The sequence below is a fragment of the Lissotriton helveticus genome, chromosome 3_2 (assembly GCF_964261635.1).
Source record: "Lissotriton helveticus chromosome 3_2, aLisHel1.1, whole genome shotgun sequence".
In the NCBI taxonomy this organism is placed as follows: domain Eukaryota; kingdom Metazoa; phylum Chordata; class Amphibia; order Caudata; family Salamandridae; genus Lissotriton; species Lissotriton helveticus.
The window spans coordinates 40,548,183-40,569,301 of NC_136062.1; the positions used below are offsets into that span (position 1 = coordinate 40,548,183).

Sequence of the window (21,119 nt, forward strand, 5' to 3'; positions counted from 1 at the left end):
CCAAACATAAATTAACTGTTAAAAACTCAGAACTATGTTGTACACGTTAATTAAAAAATAAAAATGTAGAAGTTTCTAACTTAAACTCTATTTCTCTCTCTCTTTTTATGCTACCTTAACAGCAATTATGGATAAAGAAGCTCAGGAAGCCAAACTTCAATCAGAAATTCAACAGGACATAGATGATTTTTATAATGAGGCTGTGGACAAACAACTTTTAGAATTCATGGACAATTTTGATAAAAAAGAGACAATTCATGAAAATAAAGATGAAGAAATTCCAGATGAACTTTTACTCGAAATTTCCAACAATTTTTAAATTTAACATAAATAAAATGTTATTTATAAATTAAAAATTGTTTGAGACATTATTTTTTTTTCCAAATATAAGATATAATAGTAGAGTAATTATTTAAAAAAGTCAGACTAATGGTTAAAGATTCAACATTTTAATATTACTATGTGCTCAGGGAGTGCTCAAAGGATCTGTTTCTGCTTTCCTGACAGACAATGTTATGGATTCCATATTAGAACATGCAAGACATCTACAGAGGAGACGGTGTACACTGAATTTTAGACTCTTCATTGGTAGCTACATGTTGGTACTTTCATCACCCACACAACACAACAGCTCTATTCAGAGCTACCCTACCTCAAAGCACTCTAAATATATTATTTTACTGTTTGCCTTGGTTTTCCCCTTGTTACGCTATCCGGAACGCTACCCGGTACACGAACCGGATGCTAACCGCGCGAAAATTTGAAAAAAATGTGGGGGTTTTTCTCGCATATATGGGCCTCCTCAGCCACCCTCAGAAAACCTAGGGGGTCAGGATACGTCTCCCGTGCCCCCTTATACCCATTTCCCACATTGTTTTTCCTCCATCTTGTGATTAAATTCGACCGAAACACAAGATGGCGGACTCCCGTTACGCTACCGGTTAGCTACCCGGTTCGCGTACCGGGTAGCGCCTCTACCGCGAAAAAACGAAAAAAAAATTGTTTTTTATTTTTTGCCCCGCAGGACCCTTTAATAGCCCCCTCATCATTCCTAGGGGGTCAGGAGGGGTCTACCTTGCCCCCTTTCATTAATTTCCCCCTTCGTTTTTCTTCACCTCTTGTCTCTCGATTCTACCGACAGACAAGATGGCGGCCGCTCCGGACTGTTTAGAATGTTGACAGACACCGGAGAGTCAATCAGCTTTGCTTTGCGAAGTTCCGTTACGCGTCAGGTACGCGAACCGGGGCGCTAACCGGAAGTTCCGTTACGCGTCAAGTACGCGAACCGGGGCGCTAACCGGAGCGCTGTTACAGATATATATATTTTTTTTAACATTAATTTATCAAAATCCACTGGAGCACATATATTGAGACCTAGCAAAGGCACATCGGGCAAACAATATCTACAATTTTGCCAAGTTTCGTGGAAATCCATTCAGCCGTTCGAGCTAAAAGTGAGTCCAACCGCCCTATGGAAAATTGCATGGGAAAAACGCGTTTTGGGACCCCCCGTTTTTCTCGGCCCCCCCTTGATGGAACCCCCCCAAATTTTCAGTGGCTGCTCAGAAACAAAATGTTCCATTTTCCTGAAAATGTCAGCCAATTCCGTCCTCAAACGCCAAAGTTATTCGACATAGAATTTTCAAAAATCCCATAGGAAAAAAATCCTAACTATATATACCTACTGGCGACCGCCAGTAGGTAATATATACATATATATATATATCCTCGCAAATGTCCCCGTCACAGAGGGAACGCTGTTGTTGGTGCCCGCGTTTGAGACCGGGAGCGTGTCTCAATTTTATTTCAAAAACAAAAAGGCACGCGGCACACTTCTTGGCAGGTAAAACTCAGTTTTTAATCACTCAGGTCTACAGCAAAACTCCTACGCGTTTCGAACTAACGTTCTTGGTCACGGCAGTGTTCTACAATTAGTCCTTCTTTCATTTCAGAATTTATACTTGCACCATATGTTACATAACAGTGATGCATTCTGGGCTATGTAGTTTTATAACCTGTTTAGTAACTTTTTTTTCTTTTTTTTCCCCTTTTTTTTTTTTTTTTTTTTTTCCTTTTTTTCAACTTTATTTTCAGTTGACATGCGTAGGGCAGACATGTGGGGAGAGATCTAAGGATTTAGTCCCAGTTTATACGTTTTTTTCCCTATAGTAGGATCTTTTTACGTATAATAAACTAATTACATTTCTGTATCGTTCGCACTTTTTTGTGTGATACGATTACTGGGAAGTATTTATCCTTAGATTTGGATGTTACTAGGGCTGAGTGCCCTTTGCCCCACATGTGTGCCTCTATTCATATCTGTTTAAGCCCATATGGTTCATTAATTACATGCATTCATCAACTTTGGACGATCATCTTGCAAGCAAAGCATACTATATCACATTTTAGATTTTGACATAATTGTTTTTACAGGTGGATGTGCATTTCTTCGTCTGCATTCAAACCTCTCGGGTACTTAGTTTTAAATTTAATTATTAATTTGGACTCCAACCTTCTTAACTTTAAGAGTCTGTCTCCCCCACGTTCTTGGTTTGGGATGATTGCTAGTCCCAAATATCTTATGTCCTGCCATGTTTTTCCTTCGTGTTGTTTTAAATGTTTTGTCATCATTTTGTATCGCTCGAATATGCTCTAATATTCTTTTTTTCAAAGGGCATTTCCAGTTGGGTCTTTCAATGTAGCCAGACAAAAGACAAGATTGGAAATATTGACTAATAAAGAGAAAAACAGAGAAGACATAACTGAGGAACGACCAAGAATGATTGTTACATACAGTAAGGAAAGCCACAAGATCCAGAAAATCCTTTCTAAATACTGGCATATACTAATGAAAGACCCAGATATAGGAAAAGAAATTGGAACAGGCCCTCTAATCTCGTATAGAAGAGCGCCCAACTTAACAGACCATTTGGTAAGAAGTCATTTCACAGTTAAAAAACCAACAGACTGGCTTCAGAAAAGGAGCAATGGATTCACAAAGTGCATGACCTGCAAGGCCTGTAAAATAGGTCAAAACACTACTACATTGAAAGACCCAACTGGTAAAGAATTTCTAATTAAAACAAAGATAACCTGCGAATCATCATTTGTGGTATATATGCTGAGATGTTGCTGCGGAAAAGAATATATAGGCAGCACGAAATGCCCTTTGAAAAAAAGAATATTAGAGCATATTCGAGCGATACAAAATGATGACAATGCCTATGCCATGGCAAAACATTTAAAACAACACGAAGGAAAAACATGGCAGGACATAAGATATTTGGGACTAGCAATCATCCCAAACCAAGAACGTGGGGGAGACAGACTCTTAAAGTTAAGAAGGTTGGAGTCCAAATTAATAATTAAATTTAAAACTAAGTACCCGAGAGGTTTGAATGCAGACGAAGAAATGCACATCCACCTGTAAAAACAATTATGTCAAAATCTAAAATGTGATATAGTATGCTTTGCTTGCAAGATGATCGTCCAAAGTTGATGAATGCATGTAATTAATGAACCATATGGGCTTAAACAGATATGAATAGAGGCACACATGTGGGGCAAAGGGCACTCAGCCCTAGTAACATCCAAATCTAAGGATAAATACTTCCCAGTAATCGTATCACACAAAAAAGTGCGAACGATACAGAAATGTAATTAGTTTATTATACGTAAAAAGATCCTACTATAGGGAAAAAAACGTATAAACTGGGACTAAATCCTTAGATCTCTCCCCACATGTCTGCCCTACGCATGTCAACTGAAAATAAAGTTGAAAAAAAGGAAAAAAAAAAAAAAAAAAGGAAAAAAAAGAAAAAAAAGTTACTAAACAGGTTATAAAACTACATAGCCCAGAATGCATCACTGTTATGTAACATATGGTGCAAGTATAAATTCTGAAATGAAAGAAGGACTAATTGTAGAACACTGCCGTGACCAAGAACGTTAGTTCGAAACGCGTAGGAGTTTTGCTGTAGACCTGAGTGATTAAAAACTGAGTTTTACCTGCCAAGAAGTGTGCCGCGTGCCTTTTTGTTTTTGAAATATATATATATATATATATATATGTATATATATATATATATATATATATATATATATATATTACCTACTGGCGGTCGCCAGTAGGTATATATAGTTAGGATTTTTTCTCTATGGGATTTTTGAAAATTCTATGTCTAATAACTTTGGCGTTTGTGGACGGAATTAGCTGAAATTTTCAGGAAAATGGAACATTTTGTTTCTGAGCAGCCACTGAAAATTTGGGGGGGTTTCGTCAAGGAGGGGCCGAGAAAAAAAAAAAAAAAAATATATATATATATATATATATATATATATCTCAACATAAACCAAAACATTTTTAAAAAATACAAATAAACTGCATTTTTTTATTGCTAATTTAATAATGATCGAGACATTTGCTAACAGTTACGCTATTGAAGCTAAATAATGTACATTTCAGATGGAACAATCAGTGCATTCTGGGACCTGCAGTGTCGAACTGAAGGCACGTCACCACATGGAGATTACAAAGCACTCACCTGTGATCAAGGAGATGACCACGCTGAAACGCGTAAGGGCTTATTGAGTGCTTCCTTGACCTGTGATGCAGACGAATAAAGTCAGCTGCTCTGGAAGTCGGTGTTGGGCTAATTTCTTTGCGTGGCAAAAAAAGCAATTTTCCAAGATTGGGGGCCTCCAGCAAAATGAACTTCTTTGGTAAATATGAAATTGAGGGGGCATGAGTTTTTTTTTTTTACTTTTTTTTTTTTATCTGTGGCAAGATGGCGGCCGTGACAAGCGGCTGAGCGGCAGCGCCAGACACAGTGCGGTGATGAAGTGTTTGTAGCAAACCTCGACACCCAAGCCTTTTTTATTATGTCAGCATCTTTTGAGCGCTAAAAGGTCGATGAATGGGACGTAAAAGGAAGGACGTTGAAAAACACCGGTACTACACGGCCGGCTGGACACACGGTGCAAGAGGCATATGCCAGTAGAGCGGCAGCGGTATACAGCGGTATACAGACATCGCATCCCATTTCTACGCATATGAGATAGATATGCAGCCATCAACAGCTTCAAAGCGGCGGGGAAACTAAAGCGGCATTTCGGTGGCGGCAGCAAAGCGCACTTGGTGTTTACCTTCCCTGTTTACCTTCCCTGAAATGTGACAGAATCAATGGTGCTCGTTAGCGGTCTCCACGCCAGGTTGCTCCGCATTGATCTGCAGCGGCTTCTGGCTGCAGCTTCGCTCGGAGGTGGGCTGGCGCACGGCAGGGCTCGCGGAGCTTGCAGAGCCCGGAGGCGGGGCCGATCAAAGCCGGCGAGACTTGGAAAACGGAGCAGAAACGGCAGCAGCAGCTCAAACATACTCGACAGACCCATCAGACAAGACAGGTTGGTGCAAGGAGGTGGTGGAGGGGGTCGGCGCTGCGGAGGTACAATTAAGGTGAGGCAGAGGGTCTCTCTCCTCGTAATATTGGCACTACCTATGGCTCCTAAAAACAACACAGGGGGCAAGACAAAAAAGAAAGGCACGGCTGATGGTGGCAGCGCAGACAGTGTGCTAGGCTTAGACTCTATGGCAAGCATTGAGGTGGAAGGTGCTGCATTGGAAGCTGGATCAGGGCGGACAAAACCTCTACAGCCCGCAGGGCAGAACACCCCTAAAGAAATGCGTCCTCCCTCAGCCAGAACCCGTCAAGCTACAGCCACAGCGACTGTCAGCGTGGTGGAAATGCTGAATCGGAATGAAAGAAAAAAAAAATTGAAGGACAGTGAGCCAGTTTCGGTAGCCTCGGCGCCTGGATTACCGGGGTCATCCTCACTGCCCACTCTTTCTGTTTTACCTGAGTTGCTCTCTCCACCAACACCAGCCATTATCGCAGTAGTGGATCCAGGCATAGTTCTAGCACCGCAACCAGTCGCACAATTAGTCCCGAATCTGCAGCAGTTACAGCAGATCCATCTGCAGGCACAACTCCCTCCGTCATCTCAGGTGGAGGAAGGTAGGGAAGACGCCGTAGGCGGGGACATGATCCTGATGACACAATTAGAGTCTCTAGTTGCTGAATTAAGGACTGATGACTTCGGAGCCGCCGACAGCAGTGAGGCTATCACTTCAATGTCCTCACAATGTGCGACAAACCCTCAGTTGAACCTCCCAACAGAAGAGTTAGCAGCCCCACTAGCCAACAGTGAGGGCAATCAAGGAGGTTCAACAACAGCCGAGATATGCACTGCCCTAGAGGTACATAGGGGTCTACTCGCCAACTCTACAGTTAGCACAATTCACCTTGGGGTCACACATGGTGAGGGGGATAAAGAAAAGACCCCCAGCGAGTGCTTCTTTTCTGTCACAGAGGAGGCCAACTGGTCAGAGGATGATGATGACGAGCCACACAGCTCAGATATCGATGGCAGCAATCCGGAGACAGAGAGCGACAGTGAGGCAGGGCTACCGTCATCTATTATCAAAAACGTACCCCCTCAAAGGGACCACACAGCACTTACTTGGGACCACTCTCCTACGACATCTTTGCAAGGGAACTCTAACCTAGCCACGGGTGATGCAAGGCACAACGATACTGCGCAGTTGTCTATGATGGCGATGATGGAATCAATTCAGCAGGGGATAACTGCACACAGAGAAGAAACCCGTTCAGACAGCCTTAAATCCCAAGCTGCAATAAGAAAGATGAAAGCAGTGGTTAGAAAGATGTCAAAAGCCTGGGTAAACGTCGGAGACAGGGTCTCAAATCTAGAGGAGAGGGTAGTCGCCACTGAAGCTGAGGCGGCCGCAGCCACAAATAAAGTTGAAACACTGGGAGCCCAAGCCATCGACATCCAGTGGAAGCTGGAGGACCTAGAGAACCGGCAAAGAAGGAACAATCTCAGGGTCCTGGGCATTCCGGAAGGGGCAGAGGGTCAGGATGCCAAAATGTTCATTGTTAAAACATTCGAGAAAGCCTTTCCAGATATTGCCGGATGGAACTGGACCACTGAAATACAGAGAGCGCACAGGACACCCTTCAGACGGAGAAAAAACGCCAGAGAAGGTGATAAGCCTAGAGCGATCTTAATCTATATATGTAATTTTCTTCTTCGTCAGTCCATTGCAGAGAAAGCCCGGCCAGACTCCAAAAGAACCTTTGAAGGAGGGTCCTTCTTTGTCAGGCCGGATTTCTGTCATACCACCGTGGAACGCCGATGGCGATTAAGACAATTAATCAAGCCTTTCCAGGATAAAAGAGTGCAGATTTATCTCATCAATCCTGCTCAGTTGAAGATAATCCACCTAGGCAAGACCATATACTTTTCCTCGGAAATTAAGGCTAAGGAGTTCCTAGACTCTCTATAATATGTTATATTACTAATGGTAACCAATGAAGGTTAAGGCTTTAATGTATGTCACTGGTTGAAGTCTAAGGGTTAGCTTGGTTTAAGCTTAAGTTTGAATCTCACAAAGGGAAATGTGTCACGTTATGGAGATTTGTAGCTACACATAAGGTCAAGGTTGAAGTTTGGACCTACTGATTGCACTGTGTCCAGCGAAGGGCCGCACCCATGACACGCACAGACCTCGTCTGCGCGCCTCACCTGGGAGTAAGTTGGGGTCGGGGGGGAGGGGTGGGGGGGCAATCTCGAGGGAGGGGGGGAGGGGAAAAACGAAGCAAAAAGAAAGTTCATGCAATAAACATGTCTATTGATTGGAGTTGTTGAAAGCGGTTAAACCTGTTGATGTCGATTTTGGGATAAAATGTGACTGGTTAGTATGTTGGCTCATCTCTCTCCAGGGATATGTCAAGGATTAAGATAGTCAGTCTCAATATAGGAGGACTGAACGATTGGAAAAAGAGGGAAAAATTCGAGGAGTATGTCAAATTAATCAGGGTCGATATTGTGTGTATACAAGAGACTCACCTACCATGGAAAAAGAAACATTGGCTGAACATAAGGGGGTATGAAATTCTGTCTTGCTCCTCACAGACCTCAACCATCAGGGGGGTAGCCATATTAGGCCGGGCAGGACTGGGGGGTGCTAGAAAATCAAAAGCCGATCCGTTGGGAAGATGGGCAATATGTGAATTAAAATTAGGCATCACTCTATGCTCAGTGTATGGTTCTAATCTGGACGATCCAGGGGTGATGGATTACATTGAACGGGAGCTTACTAACTGGCCAGCACCCATGGTATTTTGCGGTGACCTTAATATCTCAGCCGACTTTACAGGCAACGCCACATACAGTGGCCGCAAGCCTCGAGTATTTAGGGCAGTGTCCTCTATATTGCACTCTTATGGCCTGAAGGATGTCTGGGGTAACCAAAAGAAAAACGATCCTGGATTTACATACTTTTCACACCCATTTAATAAATATACAAAATTGGACTATATTTTCGTCTCAGCCACACAGTTTAGCAATGTTGAAATTTCAATGCTCCCGAAGCTAATCTCGGACCATAATCCTCTTGTCTTGAATTTTTCTGTTACCAAACCAAGGGAAAAAATGAGGCCATGGTCCTTTGACAGGAAACTACTAGTGGACAGCGACTATTTAGCACATATGAAGGAGTGGTCCAAATCCTTTTTTGATGCCAATAGATATAGCGCTTCCCGCGGTATGGTCTGGGATAGCTTCAAGGCTCGTCTAAGAGGGGAGACAATTAGCTTTTCTGCACGGCTTTGGAAAAAAATGAAGGAGGATAGGGAATGTCTTTTGGCTAAACTGGTGAAGGCAGAGGAGCAACATAGGAGAGATGTCTGTCACGGGATCCAGGGGTCGCGGAGCCTAGAGAGCCTAAATACTATAAAAGCAGATATCCAGCGACAATTAGCAAAGAAGGCTGCAGCAGAATATCAGACCCGCAGACTGGGTATGTATGAAACAGGTGAGAACGCTGGCAGGGCTCTAGCGCTTCGGATAAGACAGGCCACCTCAAAAAATATCATCACCGAGATTAAAGATGGCGAGCAGACGTATACAAAGCCAATAGAAATCATAGAGGTCTTTAGGCGATTCTATCAGGTCCTTTATAAGGAGGGGGCAGATACAGCACATCCTGGTATAAATTGGCAGGATACAGGTCTTAATTTGACGTCCAATGAGAGGGAATCCTTAGAACAGGATATTACTATGGAGGAGCTTCTTCAGGCACTAAAAGATCTTTCTGCTGGTAAGGCAGCAGGGCCCGATTTTATACCTCTTGAAGTTTATAAATGCCTGAGGGAAGAAACGGCCCCTCTCTTGCTAGATCTATTTAATGGGGTCATTAACACAGGCACTATACCTGAATCCTGGACTAAAACCAATATTGTGGTCTTTCACAAAAAGGGCAAACCCAAGGAGAATCCGGGCTCCTATCGGCCTATATCACTAATTAATAGCGATAATAAACTTTATGCTAAAATATTGGCCTCACGGATGGGTAGGATCATCGCGGGCCTCGTCTCTCCCTGGCAGCATGGCTTTATCCCTGGTAGAGGTACCACCGATCATATCAAAAGAGCCATAACTTTGTTTGACTTGCATGCACGGGGGGAGGGGGGGATCGCGATGATCCTCCTCGATGCAGAGAAGGCGTTTGACCGGGTCAGGTGGAGCTTTCTCTGGGAAGTATTGGTCGGCAAAGGATTTGGTCCCCGTTTTCTCCAGGGCATTAAGGCCATGTATCACAATCCAATAGCTAGCATCCAGTTAATGGGCGAGGCTTCCAACCCGATCCATATTTCAAGAGGGACGAGACAAGGGTGTCCGTGCTCACCCATCCTATTTGCACTCTATATTGATCCCCTGATTTGCCGCATTATGAGTAATATTAATATTAAACCAATTATCATCAATGGTCTTGAAACCAAAATTCTCGCATATGCGGATGACATAGCTATCACCACTGTCGATCCAGCTAGTGCTATGAGGGAAATAATCAACATCACCTCCGATTTTGGGAATGTCTCTGGATATAGACTTAATGTGGCAAAAACACAGGTATTATGTTCAAGCCAAACAGTTAAACTGGATGATAGATATGTGGATTCAGTAGTATATCTGGGAATCACAATTAATGCCCAGACACAGGAAATCATTAAAGATAACTTCTCACCACTACTGTTGAAAATGAAACAGGACCTAAAAAGAATCGATACTCTCCACTTATCAATTATAGGTAGGGCCAATGTCATCAAAATGGCAATGTTCCCAAAAATCCTATATAAGTTTAGGTCAATCCCCTTTAAAATAGACGATATTCTGATCAGGGAGATGGAGGCTATTTTTATGAATTTTCTTTGGCAATACGGCAAGGTGAGGAGATCAATTAAATTTATGTCTCTACCCCAGGAACAGGGTGGATTGGGTATACCTAACTTAAAATTATACCACTGGTCTTGCCTCCTCACAGATATGGCTATACTTTTCTTCCCTGCTGATACGATACATTCCCAGTGCAGTATCCCATCCATATACCAGTTAGCACTAGGGAATGAGGCGTATGGTATACTGTTAAGGAACTATGATAAACGATTCTTTAAATCCCCAGGCTACAAAATATTGGAAGATATCCGGGTGGTATGGCTGGCAATACAAAAGAACCAGAGCATTCCTAAGTTTAATAAACATACTCCTCTTTGGAAATCAGGGTTATTCCCGCACTTAAGCAGAGATGGCTCTTGGAGACACTGGGAAACGCAGGGAATCACTACACTGGGCCAAGTTATGGTAAAGGATGCTCTGAGGCCCCTTGATCTTCTAAAGTCACGATTTTCACTTCAAGGCTCTCAAGAGTTTAAATATATACAATTGAATAACACAATTAAATCCAAAAGACCTGCTATAGATATATCAAAAGAATGTATATTATTAGATTATATGAAGGGTGGTGGTCGCCGTATAAGGAAAATATATGCATTATTTTTGGGAACGCTGCCAGATGATATGCTTAAGACAGAGGCTACCTGGGCTGGGAAACTGAACGACCCCGATATCGACCTAGACAGAGCCATCCTTATGGATAAAAGGTGTTTACGTTCTTCAAACCTAAGAGCACAGCATTTTAAAACCCTATTTAATTTATACTATACACCGGCAAAACTGTATGATTGGGGTAAGAGAGTGGATAACAATTGCCCTAGATGTGGTAAGGGCCCTGCTGATCTGCTTCACATGTTTTGCAGCTGTGAGAAACTAGGGCCAATGAAAAACGAAATCGCAAAGTTTTTAGAGGGGCTGCTAGCTGTCAGGATCGACCTATCCCCTACACTTTTAATATTCGGGTTTGACGCCAAACAGGGTTTAAGCATTGAGGCTGAGGCACTTGTGTTTTTAGCAATAGCTGTTTTTAGAATACTAATTGCTGCTGCATGGAAGGACTCTGATGCCCCAACCTTTCAGATGTGGATCTGTAGGCTGCTAGGGATCCATAACATCGAATCGGAGCTGTACGCACTGAAGGGAGTGAAATCTAGGGATATGGGTCTACGGATGTGGTCGCCGGTGGCAGCATGGAGGCGGTCGAAAATTACGTGCCAAAGCTCTTAATACCTATGTAGATATTCCCTCCTGTCCTTCACAGATATATTATTACTTCTCCTACATTATCGGTTTTTTATCTGTTTTAACATCCTTGATGTATACTCATTTTGTCTCTCTATATTAATATGTTTTTCTCGTATTTATTGGATATGCTATTGTCATGAACTTTCAATAAAAAAAAAAAAAAAAAAAATAAAGAAATTGAGGGGCATGATCCGCTCTCTAATGCATGCCAGCACAAAGGGATTTCCGCTGCAATGTGGTGGCATTGGATGGAGAAAGGGAGATGAGAGAGATAATATATATAGATGGACATACACTCAAAAATTAATAAAAAATTACAAATAAAATGAATTTTCTAAATTGCTAATTTAATTATACATAAAAAATAAACAATATAAAAAATAATATTTTCAAAAATGAAAAACATTCTATATATAACAAATATAAAATGAAATACACAATCCCATAATATTAATATATATTCAAACAATATCAACAAAACGCTTAAATTCTAGGAATAATAAATATACTATTCCCACTCCAGTGTCTGCAAAAGGGAAAGGGTTGGACGCCAAAGGGTTGAAGTTTACTATTCTCACTCCAGTCCGTGCAACAGTAGGAAAAGCATTGAACTAAGAAGGGGTAATAATTACTACTACCACTTCAGTCTGTGCAATAGTAAAGAAAGCGTTGGACTGAGGAGGGGTAAAATGTGCTATTCCTACTCCAGTCTGTGCAACAGTAGTGAAAGTGTTAGACTGGGGAGAGGTAACATTTGTTATTCGCACTCCCGTCAGTGCAACAATAGGAAAAGCGTTGGACTCAGGACCGGTAAAATTTACTTTCCCACTCCAGTCCGTGCAGCAGTAGGTAAAGTACTTCACTTCAAACACACACCATATTCTAATACATGTATTATTTGAACTAAATTATAAAACTCTTAATATAAAAATTATATGTACATACATTTAAAAAATCATTGAACCAATTTACATAATTATACAATTTTTTAAGAAGTAATATTAAATAAATGCTATTAATTGGTAATTTATTAAATTTCCACACTATACTCCTGCATAGCTAACAGCCCACATTAAAAATATAATTAAAATAAAAAATTACAACCAAATTGACATATTATGTATATTAATAAAATAATTAATAATAAATGACTAGCTAATTGTTGGTTAACTATGACTTAAATAACTTCCTGCGCTATTCTCCTAAAAAAGCAACACAACAAACAGCTACTATATAATAAAAAACATATATTTATTAAACAATCTACATAATTATAAAGAAATTACATATTTTAATTAAAAGTAATAATTGATATTCAATATTTTTGTAATTAACTTCCCACCCCATTCCTCTACAAACCTAAGAACCCACGCAGATATGGCACAGTGCTGAAATTGCTAAAGCAGCAGCTGAAGTGGCTGCCAAAGAGAATCAAATGATAGATCTGAGAGGAATCCAACCTCTTGCTCCATAGTTGATAATCTGGAAGTGTCTCCTCCATCCTGGAGCTCCTCTGCCAAAGCTTGAAAGTCATGCAATAAAGACTGGACAGTATAAGTTGACAGGCCCTAGCTCAAATTGCAAAGTTCATTGCAGAATAAATGTGTTTGACAGCACCTTCTACCTTTAAATCCACTTGATCCGGAGGAGAGGCATTTTCTGAAATAATGTGCCACTAGATGCTAGAACTGCCATCAAGGAGTCAACTTATACCGCAGAGGGTAACTCCTCAGTGAATTTTTAAAGCAGGTATATCTTGCCTAGGAATCTAGAAATCCCTGTCTTCTCCATGTCTGCCCATTGCTTTGACATGAGACCACGAATAGGCTTATGAATCAGGAAACTCTCCAGTTCCTTCTTTCTTGATTGAAAACGTCATCGTCCTCTGTTAGGAATCCAGAATCAGGGAAGGTAAGATTCTGCCTGATATGATTTAGGACTTTTTCATCTCTGGACTAAGGGTGGGCAGAATTTGAGGGGTTTGATTCTGCTGAATCACAGACTTGCATACAAAATCTTTCATGCTCAATGGAATTCTGCAAAGGGGCAGAATGAGCATGGGTCGCTATTTTCTTAGCACAAAATGCACACTCGTGCGAGAATGAATTTTGCCTTTGAAAAGAGCTTGGCCAATTACCACTCAGCTTCCTTGAATACTGTGCAGTGATTAAGGGCGGCGAGTGTTATACACAGTGGATTCTAAAGTTTAGAAAACACTGCAATTCACTCAGCACCCTAACATACATGCCCTGCAATAATTAACACTTGTAATCTCTGCTGAGTATGTAATCAAGCTGAGTAGTATGAAGTGGATTCTCAGCTTTAGAACCCACTGCATATCACTCGCCACCCGCCCTCACAGACTTTGCATTGATTAAGGCTTTTAATCACTGAAGAGTATGCAAGGACACCAAGTGGTATGCGGTGTTTTCTACACTTTAGAAACCACTGCATAATTTTTAGGTCGCATATTCAAGACCTCTTGTATATACTTTAGTATATACTTATATGTGTATGTACTTTGTGGGCTCTGGAGATCAGCCATAGGACTTGTCTGCTTCCGCTTAGGGACTTTTTTTCTGTTCAACTGCCTCTATTTAATTGTATTGATAGAAAACAACCAGCAGAGGTCAGTGAAATACCAGAATCACTTTAGCATTCTCTAGATTCCATAGAAATTGTCTTCCACAAGCACCTGTAGACAATATTATTTTTTCCAAGTCTTGTATTTTCAGTGATATGACCACAGAAGGTCCTGATTTTATAGTAAAAACAGAGCTTTGTACTATACCATTTCCCGATGAAAGGCAATATTTCTCTCCATGTGTTCCAATACCTGGCATGTCACGCAGTTTGATGCTTACTTTTCCTCCATGTTAAAGAACAGTAGATGTTTCAGCACTCAGGCTAATGTGCTGTATAGCTAAATACATATAAGGTCCCACAGGCGAGACAGATCGCATTGCAAATGCATGTTAATTCTGCCGCGGGACCTGCCGAATTTGAATTGATCAGTAATTCAGTGCTATGAGATCAAGGCGGAATTACCAAATTATTTTGATAATACCAGCGGAATAAAAAATCGACCCAAGTTTAATATGGACCCTGCATATAGCAACCTCTACTCTTCTCATTCTCCGAGTTGTCTCAGTCAGGATCATGTGAAGTGGAAGGTTTAGGGATCTATGGGGCTCATTACGAAGGCGGATTTGTGTCGTGTCGGATTTGGGACCGGCACCCCATGCGACAGCCTCACCACAAACGAAATTACGATGTGACCGCCACCATGGCGGTCGCATCACCTATATTTTGCATTGTGGCGGGGATGCGCTGAGCAGCCCCCGCACAATGCAAAATTACAGGCACTTGTATATCCCTGCACTACGTGGCAGGCACCATGTGGTATCTGCCACATGGTGCTGGGACATGTAGGCGCACCTGGTGCCCTCCAGTGCCCCTGACCCGGTCCCAGGGATCAAAGGGGGCCTGCTACATGCCCCCAAATACATTTCCGCCATTTGTTTTGCTGCGGTTTGGCCGCCGCATGACAAATGGATGAAAGGGATATCCTAATCCCTACGGCGGTGACTGCAAGGCACCAGCGCAATGTTGGGTTATATACCAGTTCGGACAGGCGGTCAGAAAAGGACCGCCTGTCAGAACAGTGGCAGACGGTCTTTACGTCCGCCACGCATACCCAATGATTCTCCCGCCATCATGATATGGCGGGGGAAAACAGCAGTACGATGGCGGAAGGCCCGCAACTGACCAGCTGTCAGTGGCGGGCCTTCCGTCATCGTAATGAACCCCTTAGACTGGTCTTTTCAAGCCACAATTGCGCTTTAACGTCTTTATCTATCTTAAGGTGTAAGAATTCTCAATCTTGTGAAGCACTTCTACCTGCTACAGACTCAGCAGGTTCCTCTGCAGCAGCAGCAGCGGAACCCTAATGATTCATCTTTGAAGCGCCCTTCCCCTCCATTGTAACCTTATGCAAATGAAGAAACAGCATGCCACCTTTAAAAGAGAAAAAATAACTTCCTGTGACGCTTTGTTGCCTAGCAACGCTGTCACTGAAATGCTTCATTACACTGGACGCTTCATTATGTAAATTAAATATGAAAGAAAATAAAACGAAACGAAAAAATTGCACTATCTGTAGCCCAATCAATCAGTAAATGCTGAACCATCAGCACTGTCAAGATGAGAAACCAAAAAGACAGCCTCCCTCAGAGTGGGGAAGGCAGCATGCACTATAAATAAGGCCTCAGTCTACATAAATAAAATAGCGACTGCTTCCTGAACGGGAGGGAAGGTAGCATGCAGAGATAATAAAACAGAAGTGGCAGCGGTGTCCTTGCTGAGACAAGGTGGCAGTCTGCATCAACAAGCAGAGGCGACCTCTTGATCGATCAGTGGGAGAGGCAGCATGCTAAAACAAACATAATCAGCCGCTGCTCGAGAATGTTTGAAATAGACAATACACAAAGTAAAATGAGACTAAAAATGCTTAACTGAATCTGAACTTGGAGAAGCAAATTCGGTTCAAGAAACGCACAAGACTCCTGCAGACGCCCCGTGACATCCTGGGTGGAGGTACCCAAAGCCCTCGCTCAGGAGACTGCCTGGTAGAGCGGAGAAATGGCGACGGGAGGGAGAGGCCCTAAGGCCAACGCCCAAAAACAGCTCGCTAAATTTGCGTGGTCCAAGACCGGAGAAAGAAGAGACTCGCCGCAATCGGACAAAGATGGTGTGGCAGCCGCAGCCAAGCAGGGCCCGGAGCTCACCCTACATGACGTCATGGCGGCCATTAATGGGGTGCCTGCCTCGGTGGAATCAGTCACTGTAGAGGTTTCACTAATTAGGGTGGACTTTCGGAAAATGGACGAAAAGGTCAAAGAGCTCAAAATAGTCACCAGTGCCCTACAGTCGAATACGTCGGAACTCCAAACGCAAATGCTTGAAATGCAAAAGAAGCAGGAGAGGATGTCGCAACAACTTGACGATTACGAAGGTCACGCCCGTCGTAATAACTTTCGCATTTTGGGGGTCCCGGAGAGGACGGAGGGGACAGCGGCAGACCTGTATGTGGAAGATCACATTACGAAGCACCTAAGACCCTGTCAAGCTATTTCTCCATTGAAAGGGCCCACAGGGTATCGGGGGTAGACCAAAACCGGGGGCGCCCCCGAGATCCCTTATTGCTAGGGTGTTCAACTACCGGGATAGAGACGTATTCTGCAGACTGCACGCTCCGCTCCATCCCTGAAGATAGATAACTATGAGGTGGCTTTTTTCCCAGAATTCACGGCCAAGGTTCAGGCTCAGCGTCGCAGTTTTCAGGCGGTGAAGAGGGAACTATGAGATCGGGAGGTGAAAGACGCAATGATCTTTCCAGTGGGCTGAGAGTAGACTCGGACGGCAAGTCGTGGTTTTTTGACTCTCCAGAGGCCGTATGGGAATGGATGGAGGGCTGGAGCACGGTGGGAAGCCAGCGAAGAGACAGAGCGGATAGACAGGGTTGACACGGAGGACCGCGGAAAGAAATGGCTCACAACGAATCGGTAGAGGAGGACGGCAGAAGAAAGACTGATCGACTGGGGCGACCAGAATTTGAATTTAGTCTTTATTGTTTAGTTAATTAAAACAATGACAAATTTCCTTTACAATATTCAGCCAAAATTAAAATAAAATAACCTAAAAAGAAAAATCAAATAAGCATTAATTTCAATAAAAGTAATTCCATAAGATATATTTCCTAAAACCTTAAAATGAAAACTTCCTTCAGGGTTTGTCCTCAGTCCTAATAAGTCTTAATGATGTTATGTGATCGTTGACGGGCTTGCTTTCAAGCATTTTTCAAAGGCCAACAAAAACTTTACCATCTTACAATTCATTTGGGGAGCTGTTGAGTCCAAGCCACCAATAACTGCAGTCCTGCATGTGCGTATTCTATTAACCACAAAGATGTTCTTTTAGAAAAATGCTTGCTCCTTGTTTAGCTTCTTACAATGGCATATTATGTGAATTAAATCTTCCTTTGCGTTACCGCAGAGACGACAATCAGCAGATTCAGTGTGCTTCCAGGTAGGCTCATCGGCAAGAGTTGGAAATTTGCCTGAGGCGCAAGGCCATCAATCTTATTTTAATAAAAATAGAGTAAGTTGTGTCCAAATAGGCCGCCAGGGTAAGAGATTTATAACTGTTGATCACAGACCATGAATGGGAACGATGTGAAAAAATGTCTTTATCTGTGATCAACGAATGAAATTTGGCTGCTTTATTTAATGCCTGTTTGAAGGAAATAAATAGCAAATTTTTATCCCATAAGTTGGTAGAGCATGTTAGCTCCAGTGCGCGGACAGGAATTTATTTGCCTCTGATTTTTTTTGCAATTCCAGTTCCTGCCATAGAAATTTATTGAGGTTATTATCACTGGCATTTTTCTTAATTCGATACCACACCTTGATGCATGTATAGAGTCTTCCCAATGATTCATTCATTAGACCGAATTCTAGGTGCATTTGCGCTGGTGAGGCTGACCTGGGGAGTGGGAAAACCTTTTTATAAATTTTAATTATTAAGTTGTTAAGAAATTCGGAATCCTTACCATGCATTGCAACACTTGCATAAACTACGGTGGGAAGCGCTTTACTAGCAATCACAGTTAAAAGCGATTTTAACGATGGACCTTCCAATTTTTTTGACAAAGTGCTAAGTGCAAATATTAAGGTCCCTGCTCTTTGTGTCAAATAATTCTTCCGCTCTTTTAAGGAAAGCTTATCGTCAATATAGTATCCCAGATATTTATAATAGGATACCCTTTCCAAACATTTTCCTTCTAACCGGATATTGTGGTATACAGATCGTCGATTGGTAATTAACATTGTTTTGGTTTTTGATAGGAAATCTGAAAGTTCTATTAGCAGCCTGGACAGTCCAACTTTTGTTAAACTCAGAAGCACGATATCATCAGCATATGCCAGGTGAGTAAGTTGTAGGTTGCCTAGTTTCGGAGAGTGAGCGTTGCACTTATTTACTTTGCCAGAAAGTTCTGAAATAAATAAATTGAATAAATGTGGGGCCAGGACGCAACCCTGTTTTAATCCGATTGTAGTGTACACTTTTCTCGATAAACAGGATCCATCCCCGAGTTTTACTTGCGTCCATGTATCAGAGTAAAATAATAACAGGCCCCTTAATATGCTCTCGGGTATCGCCCATGCTCTCAGCTTTGCCCACAACAAGTTCCGATCCACACTGTCAAAGGCAGCTTGAAGATCTATAAAACACAAATGCAAATCCTGTTTAGTACGCTGGCATCTTTCAGCAACCTTAGTGATAGCTAAAATGTTCGAGGTTGTTCCGATCCCCTCTCTGAACCCAGTTTGGTTGATAGGAATCAGTTCTCTTTCTCCCGACCAGTTTACTAGATCTCTTAGAAGTAGGGATGCGAAATATTTAGCTTCAACGTACTGCAGTGCTATTAATCAGTAATTGAGTGGGTTAGTTCTTTCTCCGCCTTTGTATATGGGCATGATTATGGAGCCTTGCCAGCTATCCGGGACCAGATTGTAAGTCTGCAAGTCTGCAAAGAGTTTCTCGAGGTGTATGCTCCAGTATTCAGGTGCGTGTTTATAAATAGCTTGCGGAATGCCATTCGGCCCCGGTGCCCCGTTGCTTTTGCCCTTTTTAATTATTTTTATTATCTCCTCTGCAGAATAGGTACCATACGGTACCATACGTTGCCGCAGGGATTGAAGTTTTGCTTGAATCTGTTGTTAAAAACTGACTGCAACATTCTTCCTCATTTGTTGTTTTGTTGGGATATTTCAGAATGAGTTGGTTCCCTGGGATTGTTAATAGATTTTCTTTAAATTTTGACGAGAGGAAGGTAACCCATTCTGTTTCCTACACATTCGATGTAAGTATATTTCGAGGTCTTGTTAATTGATTTATTATTTTCCAAAATGTATTCGAATTTGGGTGCTTGGTGGTAAAAAGCAATTTAGGTAAAAAAACTCTTGTTTTTCCTTTGTTTGAGCTCCCAGACCTTCTTTTTGTATATTTTTCTTTGTAAAAGAAATGAATCCAATTGACACCCATCCTTGTCATTCGGTGGCAACTTCTTTTGGGTTCTTCGCAGGGCCCTTCTTAGATCTTGCAACTCATTCGGCAGTTTGCTATTGGGACCGGCTCTCTTGGCCTTTCTATCTGGTAATTTCATTTTAGTCTTTAATTTCTCCAGGAAGAGAGTCCATGCTTGTATCTTGTTCATTGGGACGCTTCCTGGTTCATCCAGCGACTCCTCTATTATCGAGAACCACTCGGTTTTGTTTGTATATGTCCAATTTATGCGTTTTTGGTTAATTGTACCTAATTGGCCCTCTAGTATATAAGAAGGTTGAAATCTTTCCATGCAGAAGTTGAATTTAATATGTTGCATTGCATGATCGCTCTGGGGTGTATATTCGATATAAAGGAAATTAACGAGAGACTTACAATGGTGAAGTCCAATGTTGAATGGGCATGCGGGCGATAATAAGTTTTTTTCGGCGGTTGATCTTCCTCGGTCCTGCCATTCAGGACTCGCATGCCTTGATACTCAAGTTCTGTTTCTAATTGGATTCCCAGTCGATCCTTTCGACTCCTCACCCCACCTTGTACCTGTTGTGGAACACACCAATACATATTATCAGCTGTTAATATTTCATCTTCCTCTGGTGAAAATATCAAATTGGAATAAAAATCACCAGTTACTATTATATTCCAAGATGGCTCTGTACTGCGAAGGCCCGTTATTACTTTGCATAGTAAAGCATTTTTTATCTTTTTGACTCGCAATTTCGGTTGAGTGTAATAATTAATCAGGATTGTCGTTTTGTTATTAGTGACATTATGCTCTGAAAATGTAATTAATTGAATACTTGAATCAGGAGATTTAAGCTGTTCAGAATTAATTTTTAAGGCTGTTGACACGTAGACTATAAGGCCACCTATGGCGCGACCATAATTTTTACATTTTTCTGCAGCTACAGTATAGTGGATAAAGCCAGCTAACGGGATGTCTTCTTGCAACCATGTTTCTTGCAAGGCGATTATATCGCAATTGGCCCATTCTTTTAAGGCTAATCCGTCCTCTAACAATCTTTTAGCACCTGCAATATTCCATGAAAGTACATGTATACCATCATTTGCTGATTGATTCACCCTATCTCTATTCGGTCAGTTCTTCCGCTTATCATTTAGCATGCTGGGAAGCCATTTCCAGTAATCCATTGTGGATGTTGACTCCCCAGCTCTATCAGCTTCCATTCCTTCCTGAGTAGGAACTGTGTCGCCTCTGCCTTTAGCATTGTGTAAGATTGAGTAGACTGTTTTTTGACCATCAAGTTTGTCCAAATTCCAGGTAAATAGCTGACTGCTGGGTTTCTTTAGAGGGAACGGATAGCGTGGGATACTGGGCAGTGATAATTGTATGCCCCATGTTTGAAATAGATCCGATCTGCCTAAAATTATTTGCACTATCCCTGGAGTTTTCCAAGTGGTCAATGTTTGTTCAT

At 42.0% G+C, this 21,119-nt stretch overlaps 1 protein-coding gene across 6 annotated transcripts in view; it reads left to right on the forward strand.

Moving 5' to 3' along the window:
* The window catches only part of FAM227B (family with sequence similarity 227 member B), a 3,234,040-nt gene that overhangs the window by 2,969,746 nt on the left and 243,175 nt on the right, over positions 1-21,119 (forward strand). For 2 of the 6 annotated variants that reach the window (XM_078684783.1, XM_078684787.1), the window contains one exon: positions 123-300. The exons of the other annotated variants lie outside the window; for them this stretch is intronic. In XM_078684783.1, the coding sequence (XP_078540909.1) occupies positions 123-182 (60 nt within the window). In that variant the 3' untranslated portion in view covers positions 183-300. Of the gene's footprint in view, positions 1-122; positions 301-21,119 lie in introns of those variants that run through there. 6 annotated transcript variants of the gene reach the window in all.